This window comes from Pollachius pollachius, assembly GCF_949987615.1.
Source record: "Pollachius pollachius genome assembly, chromosome: 5".
Classification (NCBI taxonomy): Eukaryota; Metazoa; Chordata; class Actinopteri; order Gadiformes; family Gadidae; genus Pollachius; species Pollachius pollachius.
The window spans coordinates 3,229,283-3,251,768 of NC_136938.1; the positions used below are offsets into that span (position 1 = coordinate 3,229,283).

General features: G+C 51.0%; 1 protein-coding gene across 1 annotated transcript in view; it reads left to right on the plus strand.

Moving 5' to 3' along the window:
- The first annotated feature begins 207 nt into the window (after positions 1-207).
- pde8a (phosphodiesterase 8A) overlaps positions 208-22,486 on the plus strand; it is a 35,719-nt gene continuing 13,440 nt past the window's right edge. Inside the window, exons 1-6 of the mRNA XM_079736698.1 lie at positions 208-1,497; positions 16,056-16,112; positions 19,613-19,803; positions 20,619-20,675; positions 20,852-20,906; positions 21,751-21,839. Coding sequence (XP_079592824.1) covers positions 1,342-1,497; positions 16,056-16,112; positions 19,613-19,803; positions 20,619-20,675; positions 20,852-20,906; positions 21,751-21,839 — 605 coding nt within the window. The 5' untranslated portion in view covers positions 208-1,341. The remainder of the gene's footprint in view (positions 1,498-16,055; positions 16,113-19,612; positions 19,804-20,618; positions 20,676-20,851; positions 20,907-21,750; positions 21,840-22,486) is intronic.

Consider the following 22,486-nt stretch of genomic DNA (forward strand, 5'->3'; position numbering starts at 1 on the left):
ATCTAACCCTGTTTCTAATCCCAGAGGCCCGACTCCCCGCGGCGTCTCTTCACGCTGGTTTGAAGTTCCCACGGAAAGCTGGCCCCGCCCCGCCGGGCAGGGACGGCCGCTGATTGGCCCGGCGCAGCTCATTTGCATTAACGTCAGTAAAGGCTGTAGGTCAATCCTTGCGGGTGCTTTCATTGGATGTGCTGCTGTCAAGCAGCACTGAAGAACTGGAAGGGCAAACGCTGGAAAGGCAGAGAAAAGACAAACAAGGAATAATCCTAATGTAGCTCTCTGTGGCCGGCGCTCAGGAACTCATCCCATGCCTTCCTCCTTCATCTGCCCAACTTGCGGACGCCGAGCGAGCTTTCTCCTCCTTCTCCAAGCGGTCACGTTCTCCAACGGTGGAATTACCTCCACATATTAATATATGACAGCATCTGGCTATTTTTTTTCCTCAAAATGAGAGAATATCGTGGGCCCGACACACTGTAGCTTGTTCGAGGGTACCCGGGTTTGTATTTCTGCGGTTAGCATCTCCGATCCGAGCAGCAGATATCTCTAAATGCACACTGGAAACCATCCGAAGGTTTCTACGTGTCCTTCTCGTCCCTTTTCGGGCTGATCCATGGACCGTGTGGCCGGACTCCACCGCGTTATGCTGCCGCCGACGGGAGTCCTGACATGGGGAGGGCTGAGCAGAGGCACCAGCAGCGTGGATCTTCTCGCCTGTTGACGAGCGGCTGGAGAGCGGAGCCAAGTGTCGTAAGAACCGGCCTGTGGCCCATGTCTTGAACTCGAGTGGGAACCAGATCGGCCGAGCGGGGAGAAAGGAGGACTCCCCAGGAACAGTGGATGGCTTCGGGGGTGGGGAGAAGGACGAGAGCGCAGACGATTCCTGGACGAGAAATGGATAAAAGTACTGCATGATCAGAAGAGGACTGGCCGGCAGGCCCGCTCGATCACAGTAAAGTTGAGAATGAAAAAAATATGATGTGGTACGAAGGCAAAAAGAGGGTCAAGCGTTAGGGATGAATTGCGCATGAAGTGATGAATAACGGTGTTCATGTTTTTCTGGACTTGCATAAAACAACTTCAATTAAGTTGAGGTGAATGCCACACCGAGGAAACCAGCTTCCTGCTCAGAAACACACTACTCTTACTCACTCTGTATGCTGTAAGCGCGAGTTTAAGTAACCCTTTTGGATTAGTTTATCTATAGCCAACTATACAACAAAATAGCTCAGAAACAACAAGTGTGAACACGCGTCTAAAAACACAACACCAGAGGACAGTTGTGAATAGCCAATAAGTAAAGCACTTGCGCGACAGAAGACGTCTGGAGTGGGTTGCAGCATGGGCTGTGCTTCAAGTATTCATATCTCTGATAGGGTGGTCTACCACAGTGGAAAAGAGTCCGAGGATTCCCACTCCCCGCAACAGACCAACTCCACTCAGCACCCAGGAAACCCCGCCGCCTCGGGGCTGCCCACAAAACCCGCCAGCTGCAAGGTGAGGGATGAGTATCTCTGTTTCATTCACCTGTGTGTGTGTGTGTGTGTGTGTGTGTGTGTGTGCGTGCGTGCGCACTATACAACTGTATTATCTTCGACAACAATGGACCAAGCGGACGTGCGTGGCATTACTACTTTGGGGATGTTGGTCGTTTCGAGCTTGCGTTGCTCATGGTCAGACGCCCCAGGTGAGGGGTCAGAGCCTGGCCGGAGGTCCAGCCCCCTGAGGCATTGTTCCCTCGGGGAGGTGGAGGAGAACGGTGAGGATATGGCCCCATGCTCTCACACCACCTCTCCACTGATACAGCGTTCCTGGGCCGTGAGTCAGTGGATATGTATTTTCCCACATCTCGAGCTGGCTACTCTAATCAGAATGAAGTAACGTGCACAGTGCACGTTGTGGTGCACGGAGCACACTACTTACCCCTTTGAAGGATGTGATCCAGCCGACTGCGGCACAATCACACAGGCGCTATTCATTCAACAAACACACAGTGCTGTGGCGACAGGCCAGCTGTTGCGGCCGTAGCCTCCAGCAGGATACCTGCCGACAGGTAGAGCTGCTCAAAGCCTCCGCTCAGTGTGTGTTTGTGTGTATGACAAAGGAAGGCCTCATTAAGGGAACAGGGAAGATAATTGGTGATCATCTTTAATGTTTGAGGTAACATTTTGTTCCTTTCATAATTACACAGTGAAGTAAATATGAACCTTGTTAACCACAAAAATGTGGTCGTGTTCAAAAGAAGACGTCATGTTCTGAGCAGAGCTCTGGTGAAGAACAGCATAGTTGGACATAGTTGGGTGGTTAGTGGCTGGTTACCCCTACAGATGACCTCTCCCAAACAGTGTATGGATTAGTTCAGGTATGACCTGATGGTTATGAATCTGATGCACACTTATGTGTATATGCGGGCTTACATGTGCTTATATTTGTACATACATGCATATATGTGTCTGTGTGTGCATATGTGTCTGTGTGTGCTTGCTTCTGCGTGTGTGCACATCTGTGTGTGTGTGTTTGAAGACCTCTGTCAGGCTAGGTTCTGCAGGCAGACGTCAGGGCAGGACAGAGCAAGAGGGTAGACCCCCCGTCCAGACCCCCCTGGTCTCTGATCCAGTTAGGGCCGGACTGAGGTAGACTAAAGACCCGCCCCCCTTAGCTGGAGACGGTTCAGCTCCATCTGGGGGGTCGTCCGTCACAGCCTCGACCTGTCGGACGAGCTCCTCTTGTACAGGCAACTACTGACCGCATCATAGTTACCCTGACCAGTCCACCACCGCTGGCTGTACTGGTCTGTGTGGGACACACTGGGAGAGAGAGTTGTAGTTCTATGAAATCAGAACTTTAATACATTGTAATGAAAACGATGAAAACTTTGTTTTGCCACGTCTTGTATGAGAAACGCTGTTTCACGCACCAAATAGTTTTCCCATAATGAACAATATTAAAACTATTCCTAAACGCATGACCAAAAAACTAAGACGACATAATAACTACCACGCCAATGCTCCTTTGCTTCCAACATGGAGGCGTTCATTTCGACCTCTCAGTGAACCAGTCCTATGAGTCTTATTTTGTCCAATGGCTGCAGTCTGAGATGTCCTCTGATTGTCCATTGGTTTTTTTTAAATCCTAATGTTATCAACGTCACTTCCTGTCCAGCAGACGCGTACAGCCGCCCTCCCGCGGGCTTGGAACCGATAACATCAGGTTTCCACTCCACTTTGTAAAGCCTTCTGCGGGCCAACACCCAGCCGGGGAGCGCTCCTTTATCTACGCTGAACCGATCCTCAGGATGAGATCACACCCCCTGTTGTGTCCTCGTTGGAGGGAATGGAGACGCGCTCTTATTGTGGAACTCTAGCCTCCCAGTCCAGGAGCTTCTCCTCAGATTGGGGGCCGGTTAAGTTGTGCTTGGCCCCAATATTTATCTTGATGTGTTCATTTGTGTTTTTATCTAGGCTTTATCACTTTACACTTTTCATGGTTTCCTTTTGTGACAAAATCATAACAGGAAAAAAATCGGATAATAAGTTTTGGGAATGAACACATCAATGATGATGGTTATATTAGCCGACGTCCCTGCCATGAATTTTTGATAAAAGTGTAATTTATAAAAATTAAGCTTTATAAAAAATGAGACTACTGAAACTTAGAACAGGAATTTAGGGATGCACCGATTTATCGGCCGATATTCTCAATAAGTCTATCAGCCAATCAGATGGTGTGACCGATGCCAGCGGCCGATCTGTTGTGACGCATGAATGGTGTCAGAGACGGTGTGGTGAAGGTAGGGCTGGGCGATATTGCAAAAATTATTTCGCTATTATTTTTTTGATATTAATCACGATATATAATTTGATACTGCTGAAGCCTGAAGAAACTAGAGTGTTCATTAGTTAAACCATACACTTTTGTTTACCATATTTGTGATAAGGGAACATTTAATCACATTTAAATATAAACATTTAACTTCACATGATTTATCTGCCATCAACAGAATAATTTAAGGTAGCTTGCCTTGTAACCTATTGAAAATAATGTAAATAAAAGCGCTGACTTCTTTAACATTATACTCCTTTGGCAGGGCTTCAGAAAACATCTAAAATCAACACAACCAACACATAAAAAGTAAAAAAGTGGATGAACAAAGGCCCTGGCACATGAAATCAACTTTAATATATATAAAATATGAACTGTAAGTGCAAAATGTAAACATTGTAAAACCAGATATTATACTACATAAAATAATGTGTTTAAAACTAGAAGATCTGTGAATGACTATCACATCAAACTACTTTGGCAGGGAGGCAAAAATCGTCATTTCGTCGTAATCTACGTGAGTTTTATCACGATTAATAATCGTAATTGAATTATTGCCCAGCCCTAGTTGAAGGGCCGTATCCCAGTTACCCTGACCAGTCCATCACCTCTCCCTGCACTGGTCTAAGTTTTCCACATTGAGAGAGAGACAGTTGTAGTTCTGTAAAATCATAAAGTGAATATACGGTATATACCGTAATGAAAACTTTGTTTTGATTCGTCTCGGATGAGAAACAAAACACATACTAGTGTGTGGCACTAGGGTATGTTCCTAGAGGTGTGAGGCTCTCCGACTCTGGGAGTGTAACTCCGCTGCCATTGCTCGTTTGCGTGTTCACTGAACAAAAGTATCACAAAGTTCATGATTGGAGCTGAAGCAGAGTTCAGTTCACCTTTAGTACACAGAGAGACGGAGGCCGACAGACAGACAGACAGGCAGGCAGACAGACAGAGAGTGACAGACACTAAACACACTAAACAACGGACAGAGCTAAACACACTAAATGAGTCTTCCTTTGTCAAGGGTACACTACCATCTGGGCTGCTCCGGCTACGATAAGACCATCGCACAAGGTCTTGTGGGTATATGTGTGTGTGTACATGTGTGTGTAGGCGTGTGCCCGCGGTTGTGTATGTGTATGCACGTGCACATGCGCGGACGCACAGACAGAAAGTTCTCAGCCAGACACAGCGGTGTAGATCTGTCCTTGACTCTAGCATCGTGAGCTGTCCGGCTCTGCCCTCCCGCTCCCCCCAACTCCCCACCCCCCAGTCCTGAGTATAGCACCGGATCCTGCTCCATCCTAACCTCCGTATCTCAGGGGTAGGATGGCAGTGAACCGCCCTTAGCCTGGTCTGATCGCTCGGGCCTCAGGGTTATCTTCTGAAGGTCAGGGGTCACCGAGGTCAGGGTCAGGGTTCGCCCACTCGTCTGGAGACCCAGCTGGGCCCCTCGTGACAGAACACGGAGACCGGGGCGCTCCGACCGTCTGGGGGTCCGGGGTCGATGTGGCTGTCTGTGCTCCGTCCTGTGGGTGGAGGCTGTCTGTACTCCGTCCTGTGGGTGGAGGCTGTCTGGGCTCCGTCCTGTGGGTGGAGGCTGTCTGGGCTCCGTCCTGTGGGTGGAGGCTGGCTGTGCTCCGTCCTGGCCTGTGGGTGGAGGCTGTCTGGGCGCCGTCCCGTGGGTGGAGGCTGTCTGTACTCCGTCCTGTGGGTGGAGGCTGTCTGGGCTCCGTCCTGTGGGTGGAGGCTGGCTGTGCTCCGTCCTGGCCTGTGGGTGGAGGCTGTCTGGGCGCCGTCCCGTGGGTGGAGGCTGTCTGGGCTCCATCCTGTGGGGGGAGGCTGTCTGTGCTCCGTCCTGGCCTCTGGGTGGAGGCTGTCTGTGCTCCGTCCTGGCCTCTGGGTGGAGGCTGTCTGTGCTCCGTCCTGGCCTCTGGGTGGAGGCTGTCTGGGCTCCGTCCTGTGGGTGGAGGCTGTCTGTGCTCCATCCTGGCCTGTGGGTGGAGGCTGTCTGGGCTCCGTCCTGTGGGTGGAGGCTGTCTGTGCTCCGTCCTGTGGGTGGAGGCTGTCTGTTTAGTCTAAGTTGAGAACCATTGGGTAATTTATTCCAGAGGAAGGCGAGGCCTTAAAGTGCTGATGAATTAATCCACTGTGCTTTTTCTACTGGCTGAGAGGACTCTGGTGCCTCTCTCGCTCTCGCTCTCTCTCTTTCTCCCCCCCCTTTTTTTTAATTCTTTACTCTGTGCTGGATCTTTTCTCCGGTCGGTTTGCTAGCTCAGCGCTCGCCCCCAGACAGCGTGGAGTCGTCTTGGTCGTTCACCCCGGTCCCTATCACGTTGTGGCCTCCATTATTCGCCCATACAATAGGGCTAATCTCGCTCCGCACACCAATAGTAGGGCTATGTTCTCCAAGTGCAGCTGTCGCCTGCACTTTAGGCCGAGCACAGGATCTGCTGCTGATAGACTGCGCTTATCTGCTTCTGTCAAGGATCTCGTTCATTTACAATGGGTAAATACTGGTGGTATTTGATGACGTTATTGACACAGAGAAGGCCTGTGATGGGCCACTTCTATATTTTCAGCTGCTCACGGAGGCAGGGTTCGGAGTTTGTTTCCACACTTGGCTGCTCGGCTCTGCCTGACCTAGGACGACCTCACGGTTCCATATGGTGTGATATCATATCTCCCACCTCTGAACGTACCACCTCTGAACACACTCTGAACACACGCAGAAACAGAACCACTTGTGTTCTTAACAACCTCAATGAATTGGAAATTGCCAAAGCTAAGTCAGAAAATGTCATTAGTGAGAAAGTCATGAGCGGTCTTCTCTGTTGAGTTTCTGTCTGGGACAGATGCTGCTATTGTTGTTCTCCTCTGGTACTGCCATATTCAAAAGGCCTTCTTTTTCTCTCCTACCCCCATTCCCCTCCAGGTTAAGAACTCTGCATCATAGGGTCAGCATGTGATGGTTTCATAACATTGTGGAAGTTGTGTTCCGCCAAAACAAGTGTGTACTCTGTTGCCTGCACCGGGTCCTAGTGTTGTGATTCAGAAGATGTGTTCTGGGGCCCTCGTGTTCCTCCATGGAGGACAGGTCCCTAGGCGCGAGGCTCGGACCGGTCTTCACCTGGTGTGTGTGTGTGTGTGTGTGTGTACCTGGTTTGTGTGTGTGTGTGTGTGTGTGTGTGTGTGTACCTGGTTTGTGTGTGTGTGTGTGTGTGTGTGTGTGTGTGTGTGTGTGTACCTGGTTTGTGTGTGTCCTGTGTGTCTGTACCTGGTGGGTGTGGGTGTCGGTGTGGGTGTCTTGTGTTGAGCGGCCTCACAGCTCACATAATCACCGTGTCTACGTTTGAAACACACTAAACGTGAGGAAAAAGTGTAAAGGTTTAAATATTGTTTCAGATGTATTTACTCTATCTACACAAAAGCCCTTGTGAGGCAAAGGCTCACGGTCCAGTGTGAGAGCAACCAAGTGAATGTGCGGTTGATGTTCGCTGTATATAAATCTACGTGACTGTCGTTAGTCTCTCTCTCTCTCTCTCCCTCTCCCTCCATACAAGAGGCAGAGGAGAGACCGTGTTCCCTGTACGCGTGACGTTGATCCGGGTGGACACATCAGGCCTCGGGTCTGCCAGTATGCTCAGCGTTGTGTTGGGGAAAACCAGGGCTCACAGGATGGAAGTACGTCTCTTACCGTCATAGCGGTGCTTCACTCTTTCATTGAAATCCTTGGAAAGGGCAGCGGGATCGTCTCCGTGACGGACACGGAATCCGGAACCGTCGCGCGCGTCACGCAAATTCTAGGAATATTGCTACATTTCTGATCTGTGCAAAGCATTAAGATATAATTAAATCTGGAAATCAAATTATTAAAACCTCCATAGTCTGAATCAGGCATTTCAGATTATCATTTCATTAAAGTAAATACTAACTGCATCGCTGATGAGACGTTAATCTTGGATCGCTCTAAAGGAACGCTGAACCGTGTTGAGGCCGGCATTCCTACACAAGTGAATGTGTGCGGTGCGTGCCAAGCCGTTAGCATAACATAACATAGCCTAGCCTAGCCTGGCCTAGCACGGCTCATGTTTCACTCATCCCCTATGCCGTTAGCCTATCCTAGGGTGTATCATGGCTCACTGATCCCCTTTGCCGTTAGCCTAGCCTAGCCTAGCCTAGCCTAGCCTAGCCTAGCGCGGCTCATGTCTCACTGATTCCCCATGCTGTTAGTCCAGCCTTGCCTTAGGTGGCCTAGCCTAGCATGTCTCACTGATCCCCCATGTTGTTAGCCTAGCCTAGCCTGGCCTAGTGCGGCTCATGTCTCACTGATCCCCAATGCAGTTATCCTAGTGTAGCCTAGCCTGGCACGTATCCCGTCTCGCTGATCCCCCCATATTGTTAGCCTAGCCTAGTCTAGCATAGCCTAGCCTGGCCTAGTGCGGCTCATGTCTCACTGATCCCCCATGCCGTTAGCCTAGACTAGCTTGGCCCAGCGTGGCTCATGTCTCACTGATCCCCATGCAACGGTGACATCACGGCTCTACTTTTAGCCGGGCAAGAGGAGGGGAAGTCCAGTGATTAACTAGCGTAGCGCCGCCTTGCAGCTCTGGGACTCCGCACTCCATGGTTTGGAATCAGTTTGGGACACGGCGCAGGCCAACCGGGGAGGCACTCGTCAGATGGAGTAAGTAGGGGGGGTAGGGGTGGTGGTATGGGGGCGTGCGAGTGTGTGTGTGCGCTCAACTCACTCCTATACAACTCTGTGTAATCTCTTTAGTCTAGAGGACAAGGGTGGCCAATTAAGAGTTCCGCCCGCCAGCGCTGCTTCCTGTTACAGAGGTGCGATCGCAGGGTCCGAGGGGGCTGATGGCCTTAGGGCCGGCCGTCTGACTCCATGTCGAGGTCCTTGAGCGCGCTGAGGCCCCCCTGCCACCGCGAGGAGGAGGAGGAGGAGGAGGAGGAGGAGGAGGAGGAGGAGGGGCAGGCGGCACTGGAAGGCTTCTCGGTAAGATTTCCCCAACGTTTCCCTGGATGGGCCCCTTAGTGTCCCACCCTTAGTGTGCTGCCTGCCTTAAGGGATCCAGAGCCGGCCCAGAGAGGAGGCTGTACGGTGGGAGCACCGTTTTGTTGAAGAAAGCCTGGTTAACTTGGTTAACCTGGGTGCCTTGGTTAACCAGGTAAACGGTTGACCTGGCGTAGGGGAGGCCGGGGGAGTCAGAAGGCGTGCTGTTGACATAAGAGAGGAACGGAGCGGGCCGGGGTGGACTGGTTCAGCGGTGTTGTCCTGGGTGCCGGTGCGGAGACGGAGGGGTTTTTTTGGAGATGGGGTTGCGGTTGTTTGGGTGGAGGTGCAGGCGGCTGTCAGAGACAGCACACCAGCGTTAACTCTGAGAAAACATATCTTACTTGGAAGGAGGCGTCTGGCCCCAGGGGAGTTTAGGTGCGGGCTGCAGCCCGGGGAGGCTCAGGGTGGTGGAGGTATTAGCAGGATTTCTGGGTAATCTGGATAAGCGCAGAATTACCTAGAAGGTGAGCACTGGTGAAAGTGCTGCTCTCTTCAGGGAGCGCGTCGGCCGTTTAATTTGCTGAAAGACTTTGTACAGGTACACAGAAGGGATTGCCTCTCTATTTCCGAACCTGCCCGCCCACTATGCTGTGTGGTTTTTGTAGTGTGTGTGTGTGGCCGTCTTTTGCATACTGCTCCACAAGTGATTGCCGTCAATTCTTGCAGTTACACATGTTTCAATATGACCTTTATCCTTCAGTCTCAACAGGATGCATCGATACAGCTGGCATACAGAGATGACTATCAGGGCTTAACGGAACGACCACAAAACATTCAGAACAAAACCAAGCTGTCAAAGGTGTCCTTGTTAAGTAATCCAAATCGTGACCACTTTATTAGAAAAGGCCCAATGCATATATCTAGGGACCCCATTACCAACGCAAACAGACAATGTTTTAAACTACTTTAAACTACTCAACAAAGCTCCTTGAAATCGTATCCCCTAGATATCTTTCAGAAGTCTTTCAGAAGCCTCCCATCAGATAGATGTTTACTATCACACCCCTCAGCTTGGCTACGTTCAAGAAGTCCCGCACAGTGACAATCCTGGCAGCACTGCACTCTTCATCCAACCCCTTGACGTGTGTGTGTGTGTGTGTGTGTGTGTGTGTGTGTGTGTGTGTGTGTGTGTGTGTGTGTGTGTGTGTGTCTGTGTCTGTGTCTGTGTCTGTGTCTGTGTCTGTGTCTGTGTAAAAGTAATCTCTGTCTGTCTGTCTGTATAAAAGTCCTGGTGGTTCTATGAGTGTGTTTTTAGTGGAGTGGTCAGAGCGGCTCAGAGAGCGCTCCTGTTCCCAGCTCTCTCTCTCCGGCTCTCTGGCCATCGGCAGGAAGCGATACGCAGCCGGGCCTCGCTGGCTCTCATTGGCCGGGGTTCATGAACACGGCTCTATGCTGGCTCTCATTGGCCGGGGTTCATGAACACGGCTCTATGCTGGCTCTCATTGGCCGGGGTTCATGAACACGGCTCTATGCTGGCTCTCATTGGCCGGCGTTCATGAACACGGCTCTATGCTGGCTCTCATTGGCCGGGGTTCATGAACACGGCTCTATGCTGGCTCTCATTGGCCGGGGTTCATGAACACGGCTCTATGCTGGCTCTCATTGGCGGGTGTTCATGAACACGGCTCTATGCTGGCTCTCATTGGCCGGCGTTCATGAACACGGCTCTATGCTGGCTCTCATTGGCCGGGGTTCATGAACACGGCTCTATGCTGGCTCTCATTGGCCGGGGTTCATGAACACGGCTCTATGCTGGCTCTCATTGGCCGGCGTTCATGAACACGGCTCTATGCTGGCTCTCATTGGCCGGGGTTCATGAACACGGCTCTATGCTGGCTCTCATTGGCTGGGGTTCATGAACGAGGCTCTATGCTGGCGTGGGGTGCCTGGCATCGTGCTGGTTAGCTGGTTAGGGCTGTCTGTCTGTCCGTTGGTCCGCTAGAGTATAGAGGCAGACGTACAGACGCATGCCCGCTCCACTGTTCAACTGTCAAGGCCTCGTTGTGTCAAATCGAACAATCCACTGAGGAAAGTCTGTAAACAGGAAATTACATAGATAGTGAGGATGGTTGAGTAGTAGTGAATCTTCTTTAGTGGTTTTGAAACAAAGTCTACCGTTGACTACTGGTGAATGTCTTCAAACAGGAAATTAGTTTGTTGAGATTGTTTATTACTAGGGATCCATCACTGGTGGTTCTGAAAAGTATGTGATTTAAAAACGTTTAAGACGTGTTTTTAAATAAAGTATAGTCACTGGTGAATCCATCACTAGTGGTTCTGAATTGTTCTACCGTTGACTCCCGTTAACGGTAGAACCTTTCAAAACCACTAGGGATTCACCAGTAATAGCATGTGATTTAAAGAGCTTCACACAGCACATATTTCCCGCCTGCTGCTCTGGGCGAGAAAAAGAGGGCAGGTCAGCTCTTGAATGTTCTGCCCGCCACCGTAACGCTATCGCTGTATTTTTAAATCGGTGGGACGTCACTTTAGAGGCGGTAGGGACGTAGTTTCAGGTCAAGAATTAGTTCACTCTCCTGTTACTTCTGCGTCATGAGCCTCCTGCGTGCGTGAGAGTGACCCCCCCGCAGAGGTGGAGGAGGAGGAGGAGGAGAGAGGAAGGGAGGGGAGGGGAGGGTGGAGGAGAGGAGAAGGTGACGCTGCTTATACCTGCTGCCAAGGGAGCACTTCAACTAGGAGGAGGAGCAGGAAGAAGAGCAAGAGCAGGAGAAAGATCAGGAGCAGGAAGAGCAGGAGCAGAAACTGGAGCAGGAGGCAGATCAGGAAGAGGAACAGGAGTAGAAACAGGGGCAGAAGCAGTAGAAGGAGCAGGAACAATAAAAGGAACAAGAGCAGGTTCAGAAGAAGGAGAAGGAAGATGGCAGTGTTTGCCGGGAGAGTTTTGGGTCTTTCTTCTTGAGCGTGTTATCAGCAGGAATGTCCAGACGGGCTGAAGGAGAGTTCAGGAGAAGGAGTCAAGAACGGGAACGCCATAGAAGTCCCAAGAAAAGTAGGAGATGTAGAGGAACATAAAGGGACATGGAAGAGAGAAACAGGAAGAGAGGAGCGGAGGACCGCGGCGAGGATGTTCTGGGACACAGCGCTCTACGTTGGCCTAGTTTTAGTTTCAGCCGAGCCAGTGAGTCACCGCCCGGCTTCTGCTGGGCTGACTGCCGGCTGGATGGAGAAGGCATTCTCACACACACACACACACACACACACACACACACACACACACACACACACACACACACACACACACACACACACACACACACACACACACACACACACACACACACACACACACACACACACACACACTGTAATCACATTAGCATGCTCGGCGGGTACCTCCGCAGCCGGAGCGATGGGGGTTGGTCGTCGTGGTGATGACGTTGACGATGATACACATTCTGTTTTTTTCACTGTTCTCTCCGACTGCGGTACCAAGGGCGACCAGGGGACCTTGGGAGTGTGGCGTTGTGATAGGGCGGGTGGGCGGGCCTGGTGAGCCGGTCAGAGGTCATTGATTGGTTGTGATGTCACCCTGGGTGGAGTCAGCCCCGCTGTCATCGATCGGTGGGCCGGCTGTAAGGGCAGAGAGGGGTGAGGGTCCAAACATCAATGTGGATTATGCTCTTTGAGGTAGCGCTGTGCCCGCCACACAGCTAGCGCCGCCGTGGTAGTGCCGCTGGTCTGACCTGTGCAGTTAAGCATTTAGCAGCGTAGCCTTGCGGCGCGTGTGCTGGACCGGCTGGCTGACCGCCTGGTACACAATGTGCAGGCCCACACCTGGAGTCGCTCCGTGTAATCAGTCCTCCTAATGAGGAACATTGAATCATGGCCGCATATTTAGATCTCGGAATGGGACACGTCCAGACCGCTGGCTGGAACGGGCACTTTGTCCTCATTCACACACACGCACACGCATACACACGCGCATACAGACACACACATAGACAGACACAGTCAGTCACAAACAATCAGTCACAAACACACAGTCAGACACACCACACACACACACACACACACACACACACACACACACACACACACACACACACACACACACACACACACACACAAAGCTTTTATCGTCCCTGACGGTAACGTGTGTGTGTGTGTGTGTGTGTGTGTGTGTAAGAGAGTGAAGGAGGCAGTGCAGGCTTTCCCTCGAAGCACGGTGGGGTCAGACATCCCAAGATTCCCTGCATCCTGGTCCCAGCCCGGGCAGGAGGAAGCTGTTTACTCTCTATCTCTCACTGCTGACGTCTGCACACCCAACAATGTCATCCAATTTCCTGTTTTTCTCTTCAGTGGAAAGCCACTCTCCCTGTGTGTGTGTGTGTGTGTGTGTGTGTGTGTGTGTGTGTGTGTGTGCGCCGTGGTTGTGTGCGTGTCTGAGAGCAAGGAAGACGTATAGGGAGGGACGTGTGTGTGTGTGTGTGTGTGTGTATGAGAGGGGGACGGGGAGAGGTAGATCCATAGGCCTGAATGAGCGGGCAGCAGGAAACAGGGTAACCGCTCCGTTGTGTAAATACATGAGGTGGAAGGGAGGCTTCACACTGCACACGTTGAGCTGGGAGCCTCCAGCATGGCGCTAACCCACATGCTAGCGCCCCATGCTAGCTCCACATGCTAAACCCCCATGCTAACTCCCCATGCTAACCCCCACATGCTAGCTCCACATGCCAGCGCCCCATGCTAATACCACATGCTACCTCCCACATGCTACCCTCCTTATGCTAACTCCCCATGTTAGCTCCACATGCTAGCTCCCCATGCTAACCCTTCATGTTCATGTTTTCGGGTTCATCCACTCTGTGCGCCAGCGTTGTGATCCGCTGCCGTGCGTGAAGGCGCTGGAAGGGTAACTTCCTGACAGGAAATGATGCGATTGCCTCGGTAGACGTTCCTCCCGTTGAAGGTTACTATGGTGATGGGCGTTCTCGCGCGGGGGGGACAACAAGGGAAGCGTCCGTTTGCGGAGGAAGAGACAGAGAAGACGGCGTGACCCTGATCACAGACCGTCTCAGCCTGCTGGGGTTTTGGAGAGGGGCGGACATTAAACATAACGTACAGATGCCAGCGGTTCTTTAAACTTTGACCCGTTAACACTGGCCAGCGGTGAACTGGCTACAGTACGAAGTCCTGTCCAACCAGTCTGAAGTACTACAATGTACTACTATGAATTTAGTGTGTGTGTGTGTGTGTGTGTTTGTTGGGTAAGAGAGAATGGCAGTACTCTGAATGAACTGTTACGCACGCAATTATGGTTGGAGGGAGGACAGTCACACACACGCACATGCACACACACAGGACTTTTACATAGACACACACACATGACTTTTACACACGCACAAGTTTTACATGGACACACACACAATGTCCATACGGCCTGGTCTGCATACACACTCACTTCCTCCATTCTGTTTGCCCCTGGCTGGCTGCCAGCACAATGTTTGCGGGATGCAAATGCATGGTGATTCATTTGTGGGTATGTGTGTATGAGAGAGTAAGTTACCGTGTGTGTATGTGTGTTCCACTTTGTGTGTGTTCCTGAGTTTGTACAAAATGTCCAGGTTGTATGACATTATTACATGCTAGCTGTGTGTGTGTGTGTGTGTGTGTGTGTGTGTGTGTGTGTGTGTGTGTGTGTGTGTGTGTGTGTGTGTGTGTGTGTGTGTGTGTGTGTGTGTGTGTGTGTGTGTGTGTGTGTGTGTGTCCGGTGTGCACTACATCACTTTACAAGGTGAGCCCGGTTTTGTGTAGAACCAGCCGGCCTTTTCCTGGCGGCTGCTCTTCCCGTTCCCCTGGGCCGGTGCGGAGCGTCGCTTGTGTCGGTGTCATATAGAGCGGGAGTCCTACCAGTCCAGACAGAGCGACGCATTCTGCTGCTCGGGGCTCAGGGGCCCCACAGCCCGGGCCCCTGAGCCAACCCCCACGTCACTGACCCCCGCTGCTGCTGCTGCTAGCGCTCTCACTAGGAAACATTGTGTGTGTGTGTGTTTGTGTGTGTGAGAACTTTTCCTTCTCCCGGTGATTTCTGAAGGAATGTCGTAGGAATGCCTGGTTGGGTCTTCCACTGGCAGACTTGTCTGTTCTGAACGCTCCCAGAAGTCCGACCGGCCGCTGGAGCCGCGGCTCCAAGACGCGAGATAAAACCGGGAAATTCCCGGGAACGTTAAACGCAGCAGTCCCACGCGGCCGGCCGGTGCTCCCAGAATAAGGAGGACTATTGGGCTGCACTTTTTTACACACACACACACACACACACACACACACACACACACACACACACACACACACACACACACACACACACACACACACACACACACCCACCCTCCCCCCGCGCCCACAAACCCACACGGCCGGGTCAAATGCTTCACATACGTCTCCGCGCTGCGGCACACATGAGCTTATCATGGGACCCCAGCCTGGGACGCTGTGGAATATCGGATTACCACGCTGCCTGAAAAAAAAAAAGCCATCTTGATGTCACCCACTTTGTTTGCAGACGCGGAGCGAGCGGGCCCAGTGTCCCGCTGACGTCAATGGGCGCGCTGCCGGCCTGCTCCGGACCGCTCCGGACCGGCCTCTTTGTGCTTTTTGTGTTCCTTTTCAAAAGGCTCACAACTTAGAGGGAGAAGAGATTTTTAACTGTGTGTGTGTGTGTTTGTGTGTGTGTGTGTGTGTGTGTGTGTGTGTGTGTGTGTGTGTGTGTGTGTGTGTGTGTGTGTGTGTGTGTTGTTTATGGAGAACAGGGAATTTTGCTGGGATGGTATTCCGCGGGGGGCTGGGTTGCTTTGGTTACTAACCCCTGTACTGAGGAGCGCCTTACAGGAAGGAAGCGGAGATGTTTGAGGACCGAAGAGGGAACGCTCGTTTAGGGAAAACCTACTGAGAGGAGAGATGAATCCATTCCCAATCTGGGATACGGATTATTATCTGTGTTTTTCCAAATGTTAAACTACACTTTGTTAGAAGTCTAGCTCTTATTACAGATTGTGGTGTATCAACAGAAGAGGAACATGATTTTGTGTTTGAATGTTGTACTAAAAGTCAAAAAGTGTATATTTTCCTATATTTATATATAACGGTTTGAATGCGTGTGTGATTCTATCTGCTGTGCGCTGAGTTTTCTCCTCTTCTGTTTCAGCCCACATTAACAGAGGTGCCATTTGGACCAATGAAGTTATTTAAAGACCAGCTTCAGGTGAAGTACAACATTTCTAAATGTCTCCACCATGGCTCTGGTGACTGTATAGATTAGTGTCTTGTTTAACCGATGAGTGCCTCGGTTGAATGTCTCTGGAGCATTAAGAAGCCATTAAGCAGCTCCCTGGGCTAATGGTCTCCAGTCATTGGATGGTTTCCCCTTGTGATGCTCCACTAAGTGTTTCTCAGTACAAACATTGTATTGAGAACTTCAGACTCATCCTGACGGCAGCGGAGATGACGCAGCTTGCCCAAGATTTCTGAAAACAAGCCTGGAACGCTGAAGAAAAGTGGAACGATTCCATAAAGGGACACGTCGTCTCATGTACCCTGAGGGTCGTCAAGGCAACGGGACCATGAGAAGCAACATACCATAATGAACAATGCGTGTCATGGAGGAGCTGCACAGAAGAGTCATAGAGAGGTTCTGTGGGGCTGGGAGTGCGTTGTCTCTCAGCGGTTCATGATGCACTATTGTACTGGGACTCTGACCCCCAGTGAAGAAGTTGTGATGAAGAAGCCCCTTCCTCCTCCTCTGTGTGATTGCTGAGGCAGGACTCCTAGCAGGAACGTGAAGTTCACCCCCCCAGAGGTTGAAGATCCTCATTCTTTGCTGCTGGGTCGTGTGTGTGTGTGTGTGTGTGCGTGTGCGTGTGTGTGTGTGTGTGCGTGCGTGCGTGCTCGCTCCACTGTAGGAAAACCAAGAAGAGAGATATCCCCTTCCTGTTGTTGTCACTCAGCTGATCCTGTCAGCCTCCTCCTCCCAGCTCACAGGATCTGGCTCGGCCTTCTGGATCTAACAATGATGTTTTCAAGGCTGGCCCGCCAAACCTGGCCAAGATGGTTGCCCTGGTTACCCCCTGAGAATCTCTCTTTCTTTCTGTCTCTTTTTCTCTCTCTCCCTCTGTCTGTGTGTGTTTCTTTCTCTGTCGCTGTCTGTCTATCTGTGTATGTGTGTCTCTCTCTCGCTCTGTGTATGTGTGTGTCTCTCTCTCTCTCTGTATCTGTGTGTCTCTGTCTATCTGTCTGTGTGTGTGTGTGTGTGTGTGTGTGTCTTTCTTTCTTTCTTTCTTTCTTTCTTTCTTTCTTTCTTTCTTTCTTTCTTTCTTTTCTATGTTCCTCTGCCACACTGCGTGTTTCATGTAAACTCAGAAAGTAAAGCCTGAGATGGACTCCGGGCTCCAACGGGTTGGGTTTGGTGTGGTCTCCTTGAACGGGACCTCCAGTAGCTATCTGACCTTAAGGAACAGGTAGCCTACCTGAGACAAGTTATGGTCCCGCGGCCAGTGGTCCGACTGTATCCTCACAACGTTTCCACCATCCCAGTGTGGACCCTCAGCTCTTTGAAACTCGCCCCAACTCATGCCTCACTCCTACACTGATGGTTGACTTGGTGAACCGGCCCAGTGGAGCCCTACACATAATAGCACTTTGACGGTCGTCTTCAGGTGCCCTGGTGTGGAACAGCCAGTAGGGAGGATCCCTCTTTCTAGCGACGAGGACATAGGGAGAGCACAGTGTAAGAACCAAATTCAAGGAACCAAATTCCAAATGAAGGCAAAGTAATGCCAGTTAAACGTCAACAAAGAAGTGAATGAGTTTGTGATTGGCTGACCACTCATCCCGTCAGATTCCCCAGTGAGCCACTAGGACCTGGTGGCTCTTCAAACCACTTCTCCACGTAAACACTGATTCGTCTCCATTCCAACACTGAATCAAAAGTCATGGTGCCCTGAATACCGTGCGTGTCAGAAGCCAACCCCGGCTTGGTTGAACAGAGCTGCTAGTCTCTGTGGCCCAGCAGAATGTACAGGTGCGCCACCAGACTGGGACTGCGGAACAAACTTCCCCTTTTGTACGTCGGTGCCGCTGCCTGCCAACAGCCGGGATGACGTCCGTGGCCGGTGACTCATGAGTCCTCTCTTAGTGGGGCAGCTCGCTGGGGCCCCGCCGGCATTCTGCTCTGGTGTTTACGCAAGTACGGCAAGAGTATCGCATGGAGGTATGCTGGCACAGGGAGAGAGGGAGAGGGAGGGAGGGAGGGAGGGGGAGAGAGGGAAGGGGAGAGGTTAGAGAGAGAGGGAGGGGGGGAGAGAGAGGGAGAGAGGGAAGGGGAGAGGTTAGAGAGAGAGGGAGGGGGGGAGAGAGAGGGAGAGAGGGAAGGGGAGAGGTTAGAGAGGGAGGGAGGGGGAGAGAGGGAGAGTGGGAAGGGGAGAATTTAGGGAGGGGGAGAGAGAGGGAGGGAGGGAGAGAGAGGGCTCTGAAAGGTGGGTCTCTGGGTTCCTCTGCACATCTCCACCAATGGGGACAGAGTTCACACCAGTGGACGGTTCGAAGCAGCCGTGCTCTGAGATGAAAGCCAGGCCTGACGGTTGAGCCCAGACCTCACAGCCTGACTGAAGGTTTAGAGGCCTGATGAGTCGAACCCAGACCTCACAGCATGAAAGCTTTGATGGTGGAAAAGAATGATAAAACACAGGTGTATCAATCTATTCACTCTAGACTTTTTAAAGTATATTCAACTTGCAAAACTACCTCACCATACTTACGGTACTTGTTAGCACCGTTCTTTCAAATTATATTCTTATAAATCAAATCCAGCATCTGTTGATTTGATTGACCTCTTTCTGAAACAAAACAGACCAAACTGACATCACCCTTGGCTCCTCCCACACTCATATCCCCAGCGTGTGATTGGCCGGTGATCCCATGACTTTATTCCAGGTGTAGCTCTACAATTCCAGCACTTGGAATAAAACCAAACCACCCCGGCGGTGCTGTTGTAACCACTGTTCTCGAGGGCTCTGGAACCAGTCTGGAGAGGGGTCTGAACCGGACTGGTTCCAGAGCCCTCGAGAACAGTGGTTACAACAGCACCGCCGGGGTGGTTTGGTTTTATTCCAAGTGCTGGAATTGTAGAGCTACACCTGGAATCCGGAGAGGGGACTCTGAACCCAGTCTGAACCCAGTGCGGAGAGGGGTCTGAACCCAGTCTGAACCAAGTGCGGAGAGGGGTCTGAACCCAGTCTGAACCCAGTGCGGAGAGGCATCTGAACCCAGTCTGAACCCAGTAAAGAGAGAAGGGTCTGAACCCAGTCTGAACCCAGTCTGAACCCAGTGCGGAGAGGGGTCTGAACCCAGTCTGAACCCAGTGCAGAGAGGGGTCTGAACCCAGTCTGAACCCAGTAAAGAGAGAGGGGTCTGAACCAAGTCTGAACCCAGTAAAGAGAGAGGGATCTGAACCCAGTCTGAACCCAGTGCAGAGAGGGGTCTGAACCCAGTCTGAACCCAGTAAAGAGAGAGGGGTCTGAACCTACTCCTGCCTCGAGTCCTGTGCGTTGTGGTGTCACGTGAACTGCGTTGTGATTGGTTGTGATGTGTAATGTCTAAAGTTATGCAGATGACATGCTACTGGTTGGTTGTGATGTTATGAGTTATTTGATGGTTGCTCCTGGTAGTCCCAGGTGTTGTCTGACCCCGGGGTCTCCCTGTCTTCAGGTACTGTTAGTATTTGCCAAAGAGGACAGCCAGAGCAATGGGTTCTGCTCTGCGTGTGAGAAGGCGGGCTTCAGGTGCAGTGTTGTGCGGAGCGCCGAGTCGGCCGCCGAGAGCTTCCAGGAGAAGCACCACGACCTCGTCATCATGGACCACCGACATTCCAGACACTTCGACGCTGAAGCGCTTTGCCGGTAAGTGTAATTAACATAATGATGAATGAGCGGGGGGAGGAATTTGTGTGTGTGTGTGTGTTTGTGTGGACTCCCAGCTGGGTGGGGGGGGGGGGGGGGGTTCGGGGGAACCCAAAGGCGTGTTTTGGCCCCCAGGGCTGTTCACATGCTGGGTCACGATGGGGGCCCCCGCTGCTAAGTAACAAGTGGCTCCTAGATCCAATACCTCTCTCTGGCTCTCTCTCCCTTTTGCTCTCTCTTTTGCTCTCTCTCGCGCTCTATTTTTCTCTCTTTTGCTCACGTTCTCTCTCGCTCCCGCTCTCTCTCTCTCGCGCTCTCTCTATTCCTATCTTTAGCTCCGGCCTGAAACCAAAAGCACGCTCACAAACCTCCCTTTACCCTAGTCCCGCCGCGTACGCTCCCCCTATTCATCTCCAGCCAAGTCCATACGTTCAGCCCACGCTCGCGGCCCCTCCTCTCCTCCTCCTCCTCCTGCTCCTGCTCCTCCCCCCTCACTGATGGAGAACTAAAGGCTCTTTATTTCCACTGACTTGTGGAGCCCACAGGCCGATGAGTGCCACTGTACACTGCATTCTTTCAGGGCCCCTGAGGGCCGACCCAAGCAGCAGCACGGGGGCCCGCCAGCCTGGGGGCCACCGGTCTGGGGGCCCGCTGGCACAGGGGCCCCCAACCGGCCATGGGTCCTGGGGGCCTTCTGCTGTGACATATTGAACACGAGATTGATTTGATGCCACTTCTGTTTTGTTTTTATTTTTTTATTTTTCCTCTAACCCCATTGGCTGCCCTGACTGGGACCCTCTGTGTTTCTCTTGTAGGTCCATTAGAGCGATCCCCTCCTCAGAAAACACTGTGATAGTTGCCGTGGTGAAAAGGTAAGGACATCAAAAGAAAGCCTAAATAAATGAATCCATGAATCAGTAGGGATATAGTCTGCTTAACTGTGTGTGTGGGTCAGTGTGTGATGATTCAGACCTGTGGGCCAGTGATGGAGAGGACTGTAGCATCCCTTTAGCTTAGCGTTGTGCTAACACATGTTCTCCTGCTGAAGGCCGGACAGAGAGGAGGCCTCTGTGATGCCCCTGATCAATGCTGGTTTTAATAGGGTGAGTTGAAGTGTGTGTCTGTGTGTGTTTGTGGGGGACTGGGCTAAGACGGTAAATGTCCAAGTGTACATACATAAAGTATAGTTAAATTAAAAAAAAATCACGTGATATAAAGTTGTGTGTCTGTGTGAGTGTGTATGTCAACACTTGTATTCATCCATAACCTCCTGACTGTATGGGTTGACTTTGTATCGCTGTTCCTCCATCTCCACGTGTCTGGATGAGATGTGAGTTCAGACCTGTACCTTAACACGGAGAGATGCTCTCTAGCAACACAGCCTAGTGGTCTTGGCTGGAACTGCAGGCAATCATTTCCCTGGACCAATAACAAAGCAGCAAATATATATTCAAAGTTACAATGATACATGATAAAAAAATATCAGTAAGGTGCAGTCACTATATGTACAGGCAGAATTGACAGGTCACGGTAGATGTCATTAATACAGTTCCTAAATCCACAATGGCACACGTAACTGTTCTTTAGCGCCAACAGAAGAGTTGAAAGGTCAGATGCTACTACAAATACACAATGTCCATAAAATATTAAAATATCACCGGAACAGTACGGAACACAGAGACTTATGAGAGCAGCATAATGCATCATCTGAATTTAAATGTTCAGAGATTATGTTTCTGATATCTGACAAAGTCCTTGTTATTGCACATCACACTCTGTGAAGGACAGTAACATGAATCCACTTAAAAATAGTGATCCACACAGTGAGGGGACGATGTAACAAAGGCAGCAGAAACACACGGCCTGATCAGGGGCCTGTGGCCTTTGACCTGTGCGGCGCGGACCGCCCCTCTGAATCCCTCTGCTTTATTGACCTCTGACCCCCAGAGATACGTAGAGAATGCCAACGCGATGGCGTGCTACAACGAGCTGCTGCAGCTGGAGCACGGCGAGCTGCGGGCGCAGTTTAAACTGAGGTGAGGGAAGCGATTGGTCGATTCATCAATGAATCGACCAATCGTTGAAGCCTGAGTGAAAATACGTCAGTTTGCTGGTAATGCAAGTTTGGTTCATGGCTCGTCAAATTGTAACGGTATCGTTGGTCTTGGTCGTCAGATAAAGCGATCAGCTTTAGTATGTCACTTTGGTAACTTCTGATGGACATTTCGTGTTATTTATAATAAATAATCATTACATTTATATAGCGCTTTTCAAGTCCCCCTCTTGACAGTGAAGGGGGGGACGTCACTTACCACCACCAGTGTGTAGCCCCCACTTGGATGATGCACGGCAGCCAACCTGCACCAGAACGCTCACCACACACCAGACATTTATGAAATTTTAGAGACTAAGTGAATAATAGATTAAACAGAAATATGATCTTTAGATGAGTTTAATTAATGTTAGTGACTCTGGATGTGGACAATGATGGAGCAGCGAGTTAGCGAGTCTTTCCCAGCAGCTGTGAAAGTGTTCTACCACTGTTTGTAATCAGCTGTCGTTCTTAGAACCGTTTCCACCATACACAATCAGGCATTAACATCAACCAATGATGGATGAAAAGTGTCAGCTGCGTTCCAATGATCCTCGATGGACTGAAGGTTCCTCTCGTGTGTCGTGGTGA